Genomic DNA, 10,562 nt, shown 5'->3' with positions numbered 1-10,562 from the left:
CCCAGCAGCTAGGGAGGCTGAGGCAGGATTGCAGGTTCAATGCCATCCTCAGCAATTTAGCGAGGCTGTAAGCAACCTGGTGAGAGACCGTATCTCAAAAAAAAGGGCTAGGGATGTGGCTCAAAGTGAAAGAAACCAGTCACACATTATATGAGTCTGTTTACAGGGAATGTTCAGATGTGATGATCAGGTAAAACGGGAATGATTAATGAGTGCCGGGTTTCTTTTTGGGGTGATAAAATTATTCTAAAATTGATTTGATGGTGATTGCTCATGTCTTTGAATATATATGAAAATAGTTGTACACTTAAAGGAGATAGTGTTTTTTGATACATAAGTTTGCTAGTATAGAGCCTTCTGTAATGTCTCTACTCACATGTCTAATCTATTCCCTGATTTAGATAACTCAAGGACTGGATGACATAGATCCAGTCCAGTCCAGAGTATCAGTGAGAAGCAACTTTCAGTTGGAAAAAAACCCTCAATTTTTAGAAAGTATGGAACAAACAGCATGGCAGTCATCAATGTCTCACCTGCATTTGATTCTGATTACTTTGTCCCCAAATTAGATTATAATTAAAATGTTTCATCTGAAAAAAATAAAGATTATATGTTTGTATTATAATATGGATCAACTTGAAAGAAAGATCCATGTGGATGTCTGCATTCTAGAATATAGTGGATTCTAGTTATTGACAGTAGTTACATTTATACTGTTGTCTCTAATAACCTCTCCTCCAGGGTTTTAGACTCCTATGAGCTGCTGGTCACAACACCTTTGTCAAATGACCATCATGTAACCTTGTTTTATGTGTGTTTCTATCCAAAGACACCTTATTTAATACATATACTTTTGCACATAATTATACACAGTATTTCTTTACAACATCTCAATTACAGCATTTTGGTACAATGTACTTTTCTGTACTGAAATTGTACTACTTTTTTATAGTCATACACATACAGTACATATAGTACATATAGTACAGAAAACAGTCTGACACACTGTACACTGTGAACACATACTGTACAGTACAGTAATACAATAACGTCCTGAAAAAATTAAAAGATTAAACATTTAAAGTTTTAAAAAACATTAAAAGCTTACTGTTAATGGACTGCAGGATGTGGAGGGGCAGTGGATGGTGTGTAAACCTCAACCTTGGCTTGATCCATGAAAACCAAGGGAGAGTTGGGTGGAATTATTCTGCAGAAGAGGAAGAGAGTGGCATTTTGACATCTGGCAGTTCTACCTTAGGAGTTGGGCTATCGCCACTTGTCGACGGGGTGGGCAGGTGTCCCTCCCCATTGGGCTTGAACAATTGCATCAGCTTTGTCTGATTGGCTCTCTGCCTCATTTCTTTAAGTATCTCAGTATATGGGGCAAATGCAGTGGAGGCAAGGTGCTTGAATTTGAGGCTGCGATCAAGCAGAGGGTCACACTCCTCCATGTCATTAAAATTTTTTTTCCAAGGCAGAATTCCATTCTGTTATTTTGGCTGCTGTGAGAGGGAGAATTCTTGGAGTCTTGGGCTGACTGCTGTTGCCATCCTCATCCTCACTGACTCTGGTGCCTTGTTTAGCCATCTCATCCAGGTCTTCATTGGTGGATTCTACTGTCTTCTCTGCAAAAAGTTCCTCCACATCTTCTTCCTTCATGTCCTCAAAGCCTTCTCCGCTTATCTGCTGTGCAATGTGCATTATGTTTAGGACACTGTTCATTATATTTTCTGTAATACCTTCAAAGCCTTCGAAATTTTCCACACAGTCAGGCCAAACATTTTTCCAACAGTTATTGATAGAAGCTGGCTTGATGCTGTCCCAGGCTGTGCCAACATAATCAATACGTTGCGTATAGTGACTGACTTCCAATAGTCCATCATGGTGGTTTCCTTATTGGCCTTGAGAGTCTCCCAAGCCTTTGTGTAAAACTCTCTAGTATAATGTGCTTTGAAAGCTTTTATTATACCCTGATTAAGGGGTTGGATGAAAGATGTAGTGTTTGGAGGCATAAAAAGAACTTCTACTTTGGGGTGTGCGTTTTCAACTTCTTCATGGCAGTGGACTGGAGCATTATCCAAAATTAATAAAATCTTGAAAGCAAGGTTTCTGCCCTGGAGATAGTGTTCAACTTCTGGAATGAAGTAATTATGGAACCAATCAGACATCATCCACGCTTTTTTGTTCCACCTCCAATGTTCTGGCATAGGGTTCACGTTTTCCCCTTTAAGTGCTTGTGGATTTTGGGCTCTGTACACCATTAAGGGTTTGCACTTAAAGTCACCCTTGGCATTGGTGCACAATAGCAAGGTTGCATGGTCTTGGAATGACTTAAAGCCAGAGGCTCTAGAGGCCATTTGCGTTACATAGGTTCCTTTTCCAACATCCTTGTAAAACAAGCCGGTCTCACTGGCATTGAAAACCTGCTCTTCCACATAACCCTTCTCCTGTATAACACTTAGCAAGTATTTCTTAAATTCTTCCGCAGCTTTCAGGTCTGCTTCTCCTGCCAGGGTAACATTTTTCACCCCGTAGCGCCGTTTGAACCGGGCGAGCCAGCAGGCGCTGGCCGAGAAGGGCTTCACATTTCTGACCCTGGGTAACGTGACAGTAGATTTCTTTGGCTTTCAGTCTCACAACAATGCTGCCATTATGCTTTTTTTGTCGGTAGTCATCTCATGAATCCACAAATTAAGCCGCTTTTCCATCTTTTCCATGGCTTCATCACGCACTATAGAGGTCAATCTAGCGCTTTCTGGAGCGGCCTCACGTACAGACCAGCGAATTTCCTTCTCCTTTTTCTTGATATACCGGATGGTTGATTCATTAACCTTGAACTCACGGCCAACGGCACTGTAACTCATGCCCGATCGGAGCTTGTCTAACACCCGTATTTTCTCCACAAGGCACATCACAGCCTTCTTGCGCTTGGGAACACCCTACAGCACTTCGGCACTACCTTTTGGGGCCATTTTAAACCGCAAAGACCAATAAAAGCACAAAAATGCAGTAAAAAGTGGCACTGGATAGATCTGCGAAAACGACTCTTGTTTACAGCAGGGAGAGCTGAACCAAGAAGTTGGAGCCTCCGCCTGGTTCAATCACAGCTGGAAACTTAAATCCCTGCAGACTCCAAAAGTTCCCCCTGCGCATGCCCGGGAGTAACCCCAGAAAGCGCGCATTATTGATTTGGGGCTTACGAGAAAAACATCTTACCGAGTTAAGTGAATTTGAAAATACAAATCCCAGATAATGAGCGTCAACTGTACTTTCTGTAGATATGCAATTTTCTTTAAGCACATTTATTACATCTAGGAGGTGAGGCAGCACCAAAGACTACAAGTTCCAGCATACACCACGTCCGGGCGGGCCCGTAGCTCCGCAAAGTCCGGCGTGCCCGCCCAGAGGCATCGACCGGAAGTGTCGTGTTTCGACCACGTGGCACTGTCTGCGCATGTGCAGACGCTGCTGGGGCCGCCCAAGGTGCTGCTGCCGCCGTCGCCGCCGTAGCAGCAATAGCAGCAGCTCTATGATCACTCCCTAGAGCTTTTCCGGTGGAGGCTGCTGCTGCAGTCCTCTGGGTTGCCTGGCCCCAAGCGGCAGCGACATGGAGGAATTTGACTCCGAAGACTTCTCCACTTCGGAGGAGGACGAGGACTACGTGCCGTCGGGTGAGCGTTGCGACCTGAGACGAGAGACGGATTGCCCCGCCCCGCGCCTCACGTGAGGCACGCCTGGCCCCGCGGGCGTCGTGCGGTGCCCGCGGTGGCCCGGTGGCACGCGGTCTCGGGCATCCCGGTCCTCTTGACCCTTATCCGCGGGCCAGGCTGGACCAAAGCGTGCGCGTGGGTGAGTTCGGTACTGCCGCTCCGCCTGGGCCGACTTTGGCCGCCGCCCCCTCTCGTAGCCAGCGCGGGAAACGGCACGTGAACACGGCTCTGTCGCTGGGGACGCGGTCGGTGTCCCCCGAACGACGCGCGGCTTCCGAAGTCCTCTGGACCGAGCTTGTTTTCAGTTTGAGGGATTTGCTAGCTCCCTCCTTGTCCATCTGTCCACCTTCTACCTTCACAAGAGATGTAGTTAGAAAGTTAACTCGAGGGTGCATTTTGCCACTTTGCAGGGCCTACTAGTTGCTGTCCTCTAAGAACTCCCCCCCCCCCATGAGTGTCTCAAACCAAGTGGGGTCAAGATAAAGCTAACCGTCCAAACCTACCCGCGCCCCATCCTGCACCTTCCCCAAGCTTATCCTTCTGGTTTCCATTTTAATTAAAGTTGTGCATGCACATACTTAAACATAGACAAGCATTTTAAGAGGCTTTTTTTGAAAGCTAGCAGTTCCCGTCATTCTCATCCCTGTTCAGTCCTAGTTGGGGGAAACTGCTTTGCACTTTTTCAATTTGGAATTTTCCATCTTTTCCATGGCTTCATCAAGCACTATAGAGGTCAACCTAGCGCCTTGGTTGTCTTTTGAATAACTCACCCATGCTGGGTCTTTTTTTACCCCCCCCCCCCCCCAACTTGTTCCACTGACCCTCAACCCCCAACACACATACACACCCTCGTCAACCTTTAGACCCTCCGCACCTCAGCTTGCCCGTGTTTCTATGTCAGGTTTTGATTAGACAAGTAATACTCATTGTTTACGTTTTTCCTATGATCAAGTGACACCTTGTTCACAGCTACACCATTTGGTGTACTGTGATTGTTTTCCATGCACAACTCTTTTCTAGAGTTGGTAATTACCTTTTTTTGTTAGTTTTGTTTTGCTTAGCTGTCTTTGTGTTTTTTACCACTAATTTCACTCTGAACTTTCAGGATTGTCTAAATCATTTCCCAAAATATTAAAGATTCTTTAGGTTTTCACTTTTCTTCTTTAAGTCCATATTTGTGGGGACAAGTGCATGGAGTGCTGCATATACATGGCATAAGTTAAGGGCGTCTGAGTGGCAGGCCACTTACCCCATAGACACAGCCCTGGGCATGAGGCTGGGTTTTGCTGTCCCTATGCTTGCTCCATAGCCCACTCCTCGATTGGTCGCTGCAAGGACAGTTAGTAGACATTGCATTGGTGGCTGCCTGTAATCTGCTTAGCTACTGTGTGAGTATGTATGTGTATGTATGTGTGTATATATATATACATATATACACACACAGTAGCTGCCCAATAAAATCAGACCAGCTTTCTGCTTGGTCTCCAGAAGTCTTGATTAGCGACTACACAGCCACACTCTCATCTACCCTGTTCCATGGACCTCCTCGCTGGACGAGAGGGAGCCGACGCACATATTTGCCCTTGACTCTGGTTTGATTGCTCTCTCTGACTATGAAACCTAGGATGTCCATCATCACCACTCTGGATATTCTCTTTTATCTCTTTTCTGTATTCTCTAGTCTATATAGTGTTGCCTATTTTTTGTTTTGTTTTTTATCTTATGTTATCTTTCTTAATGTCCCACCAAAGTGAGACTAAATTCTCCAATAACTTCATGAGGAAGGATGCATGGCAGAAACATTTTTTTAAGATCTCAAATGTCTAAAAGTAACTATACTACTTGCTACTGTCAGGCTTGATTGATTCAAGGTTGGAAATAATTTTCCATCAGAATTTGAAAGGTGTTCCTTCATCTTCTAGATTCCAGTGTTGCTTTTAAGAAGTTTTTTTCTCTTTTCCCTTTTTAATTGGGGATCAAACCCATGGCCTTCAGCATATTATGCAAGCACTCTACCACTGAGTTACATCCAAAGTCGCTCCTTTTATTTCCTCTTTTGTGATGCTGGAGGGCAAGCCTGCTAGGCAGATATTCTACTGTTGTTGAGCCACACTCAACAGTCTCCTAGCACCTTTTATTTTGAAACAGGGACTTACTTTGTTGCCCAGGCCTGCCCCAAGCTTGTGATCATCCTGCGACAGCCTTTTAAGTAGTTGGGTTTACCTCACATGCCATTGTGCTGGGCTTTTGTTCCCATTTTCTGATACATCATTATGACATAACCTTGGTATGAGTATGTTTTCAGTCACTGTACTGGACCTTTTAGGATCCTCTGGTGCTCCAGAAGATTTTTTGATGGTTTCTGCTCTCCATTTTCTCTGTTTTATTTTTGTGGAATCCTCATTTTTTTGTGTTAAGCCATAGACCTGAACTTCTCTAATTTTTATCCTCTTCTTTTTTCCTATCCCATTGACCTTTTTTCAAATTACCTTCTCAGTGACCGGCTGCTTTGGGAGTTTTCCCTTCCCCCAAATTTTGTAGTTACCAGATTGCAATACATCAGTTATGGGAGCAGCTCTAGACTTGTTTTTGACAGAATTTACTTGTATCTGCTCACTGACCATTATATACAGTTTTAGTCGGGCAGAAGCTCTGGTTCCTCTTTAAGAGGTAATGTCTCATACCAACTTTGCCAAAGTAACCCGTGTAATATTTGTTGAGGTTAATCCTGTGATTATGCATACCACTAGCATTACCCCGGCCTCCTGGGTGCTTCTGGTGCTTGCTTATCTGGCCATGGTCCTGGCTCACTTTGCCCTATAGTTTACAGGTTCCTCAATCTAGATGGCATGTCAGCTGCCAAGACAAAAAAGGTTCAATAACTTTTTCTTTGATTATTCTTTTTTAATAGCTTTATGTTCTTGTTTCATGAGTGTAGTATTTATCACTTAAAGGATATTAATAACACTGAAGTTATTTGTTTTAACTTATATACAGTAAAATTTACTCTTCAGTTCACTGTTCTGTGATTTTTGGCAAATGTGTAGAATTGTGTAATCGATACCCAAATTCGCAATTTCAGGTCCCTCAACCCCCCCAGAAAACTAAAAATCCCTGTGTTACTCTTAGGACAGTACTCCCTTACCCTCAACCCTAGCCTCTGGCAACTAACTCCTGTCCTATTTTTAGTCTGTGTAAGTGTTGCCTTTTTCAGAAAGTAATATAAATGGAAGCATAACTGTTAATGGATGTGAGGTAAGCCCAAAGGCTCAAGTGTGAGACAATGTAAGAAGGTTCAGAGGAGAAATGATTGGGTTATAGCCTTAACATAATTAGTGAATTAATCCCTGATGGGATTAACTGAATGGTAACTGGAAGCAGGTGGGGTGTGGCTAGAGGAAGTGGTTCACTGGGGGCATGAATTGGCATATATGTTTGTATCTGGCAAGTGGACTTTTCCTCTGCTTTCTGATCACCATGTGAGCTGCTTCCCTCTGCCACACTCTTCCACAATGATGTTCTGCCTCACCTTGAGCCCCGAGTAATGGAGCTGGACTTCTGTGGACTAAGACCTCTGAAACCGTGAGCCCTCAAATAAACTTTTCCTACTTTAAAATTGTTCGGTCAGATCCTTTAGTCACAGCAGTGAAAAACAATAACAGGGTGTAGCTTTATGTGCATGACTTTTACTTAGTGTGAAGTGTTTTTAGATTTACCAATGCTGTTGTGCACATCAGTATTGTAGCCCACGTATGAATATGCCACGGTTATCCATTCCTCTGTTGAGGGATACCAGGTTGTTCCCAGTGTGGATGTTTAACAAAAAAGCTGTGTGTTTAATACACACACACACACACACACACACACACACGGCCTTTCATTTCTCTTGGAGTAAATGCCTAGGAATGGGATTGCTGGGTTTTATGGTAGGTATATGTTTAAAAGAAAATGCTAAACTTTTCCATGTCATTGCAGTATATGAGAGTTCCAATTATTCTTCATCCTCTACAATACTTGGATTGTAAAGTTGTTTTTGTTTTAATTTTAGCTAATTTTCTCATTTAATTTACATTTCTATAATGATGACTTTGACTGTTTTTTTTGCTGGGGGGTGGGGGGAAGGGGAGTACCAGGAATTGATTCCAGGGGTGCTTAACCACTGAGCCACATCCCCAGCCCTATTTTGTATTTTGTTTAGAGATAGGGTCTCACGAGTTGCCTAATGCCTCGCTTTTGCTGAGGCTGGCTTTGAACTTGAAATCCTCCTGCCTCAGCCTCCTGAACTGCTCGGATTACAGGCAAGCACCACTGCCCCGGGCTGTTGACTGTCTTTTGATGTGCCTGCTTGCTATTCTTATCTCTTATTTGGTCATGTGCCTGTTCAAATCTTTTTTAAAATGGTGGGTTGTTTTTACTGTTCAGTTTTGGAATTCTTTATGTATTCTGGATATAGTTCTTTGTTGGTTATGTGTTTTATAATATTATGTCTCAGTCTGTGGCCTGTCTTTTATTTACCAAATAGTGTTGTTTGCACAGTTTTTTTGTTTGTTTGTTTTGTTTGTTTGTTTAACTTTTGATGAGGCCCAATTTGTCTCTCTCTCTCTCTTTTTTTTTTTTTTTTGGTGTTCTGCAGATTTAACACAGGGGTGCTTTACCACTGAGCCATTTCCTAACCCCCCCCCCCCTTTTTTTTTTTTTTTCATTTTGAGACAGGGTCTCATTAAGTTACTTAGGGCCTTGCTAGGTTGCTGAGGCTGGCCTCAAGCTTGCAATCCTCTTGCCTCAGTCTCCTGAGTTACTGAATTACATGCTTGTGCCACCACTCCTGGCCCAATTTGTCAAATTTTTCTATGGATTGTGCTTTTGCTTTCTGAAAGTTTCATATTTTACATTTTTTCATATTATCAGTCCTTTTCAGTCAATTTTTGCATAAGGTATGATTTGTCTGTTGGGATTGGTTTTGTATATGGATGTGTCTGATTATTCCAGCACCATTTGCTGAAAAGACTGTCCCTCCTCCATTGAATTGCCTTTATACCTTTGTTAAATATGATTTGGCCGTGTTTTTATAGATTTATTTCTGGATCTGTATTCTGTTATTTTGGGTAGGGGGTACCAGGGATTTAATTTAGGGGCACTCAACCACTGAGCTACATCCTCAGCCCTATTTTGTATTATTATTATTATTTTTTTAAGAGACAGGGTCTCACTGAATCGCTTACTGCCTCGCTTTTGCTGAGGCTGACTTTGAGTTCATAATCCTCCTGCCTCAGTCTCTGAGCTGCTGAGATTATAGGCATGCGCCACAGAGCTCAGCACCTGTATTCTGTTTTGATTACTCTAGTTTTAAGTGTTACAATCAGGTGGAGAGAGTATTCCAGCTTTGTTCTTTTTCAGAGTTGTACTGCTTTCCATATAAATTTCAGAATGACCTTGTAAGTCTCTCCAAAAGTACCCGTTTGGATTTTGTTTGAAATTGCATTTTATCTGTAGACCATTGGGGAAATTGACAGTTGTAACAATGTTTTCTACCAGACTATGAATACTGTAATCTTTTTTTTTTTAGTATTTATTTTTTAGTTGTTGTTGGACACAGTACCTTTATTTCACTTATTTATTTTTATGTGGTGCTGAGGATCAAACCCAGGGTCTCATACATGCACGGTGAATGCCCTACTGCTGAGCCACAACCCCAGCCCCAGTAATCATTTTTTTTAATATCTTTATTTTGTTTATTTATTTTTTAATGTGGTGGTGAGGATCAAACTCTGCCCCACGTGTGTGAGGCAGGCACTTTGCCACTGAGCCACAATCCCAGCCCTCTTTATTTATTTAGCCCTTTTAAGCTTTGCTTTTCAGTTGTTCATTGCTACAACATGGAAATACAGTACATTTGGTTTTGTATTGTGAACTCAAAGCCAGCAAACTCTGTATTCTATAGTTTTGCTAGACTTATTTGATCAATTCTAGAGTTTTTTGTAGGTTCCATGGGATTTTTCATATAGTCATGTCAAATCTGAATAGCAACAGATTTCTTTCTTTTCTTTCCAGGACTTTTGTATTTCCCTTGCCTGTCTTATTGTACTTGATACTTCCAGTATGATGTTGAATAGGAATCATAAGAGGGGACTCTGGACGCAGTGTTTTGCAGCATCTTTTAGATTTGTCCGATTGTTCCTCATGATGGTGCTTTGGATTGTTTCTTTGTTCTTCAGATTTTCTGTAAATGGGAAGTTAGATCTAAATGCTTAATGAGTTTCAGTGGAATACTTTTGGCTAGACACATTGTAGATGACTTCTGTGGTTCATATTGCATGACATCAGAAGATAATACCTAGTTGACTCCCATAGTTTTGACTTCTGCATAAGGATGATGACAGTCTGATCCTGATGTTGTATATTTTTTCCTTTGGAACTGGAGAGTATTCTGTGTGGCAACATATGTAATGGTGAGCTAGTCACGGTGATGCATGCTTATAACCCCAGTGACTCGGGAGGTTGAGGCAGGAGGATTGCAAGTTCTAGGCCAGCCTCAGCAATTTAGCGAGGCCCTAAGCAACTCAGCAAGATACTGTCTCACAATAACAAAAAAACCTGGGATGTGGCTAAGTGGTTAACCCCCCACCCACTGCCCCAGATTCAGTCCTTAGTACCAAAGTGTGTGTGTGTGTGTGTTGGTTACACTTAAAATTGCCCTTTTTTTTTTTTTTTTAACATTACTTGATAACCCTTGCATAAATTACTACTATATTAGAGTTTGGGATATTTTCCTTATCCTATGATTCTTCTACATTTATTAGTTGATTTTGTTCTTTAAAGTGTAGCCTTCTCTCATAAACCAGAACAGGATAA

The 10,562-nt window shown here is 42.3% G+C and overlaps 1 protein-coding gene across 2 annotated transcripts in view; it reads left to right on the top strand.

Moving 5' to 3' along the window:
• Window positions 1-3,448: 3,448 nt before the first annotated feature.
• The window catches only part of Cfdp1 (craniofacial development protein 1), a 110,862-nt gene continuing 103,748 nt past the window's right edge, over window positions 3,449-10,562 (top strand). For both annotated transcript variants that reach the window (XM_046434456.2, XM_046434455.2), the window contains exon 1: window positions 3,449-3,671. In XM_046434456.2, coding sequence (XP_046290412.1) covers window positions 3,608-3,671 — 64 coding nt within the window. In that variant the 5' untranslated portion in view covers window positions 3,449-3,607. The remainder of the gene's footprint in view (window positions 3,672-10,562) is intronic.

Source organism: Marmota monax, unplaced genomic scaffold, assembly GCF_021218885.2.
Source record: "Marmota monax isolate L192 unplaced genomic scaffold, Marmota_monax_Labrador192_F-V1.1 WCK01_AAM20220418_F8-fsc00024, whole genome shotgun sequence".
NCBI classification, from domain to species: domain Eukaryota; kingdom Metazoa; phylum Chordata; class Mammalia; order Rodentia; family Sciuridae; genus Marmota; species Marmota monax.
Note: the sequence above shows the minus strand (reverse complement) of the source record. Positions and strands in the feature narration are given on the sequence as shown.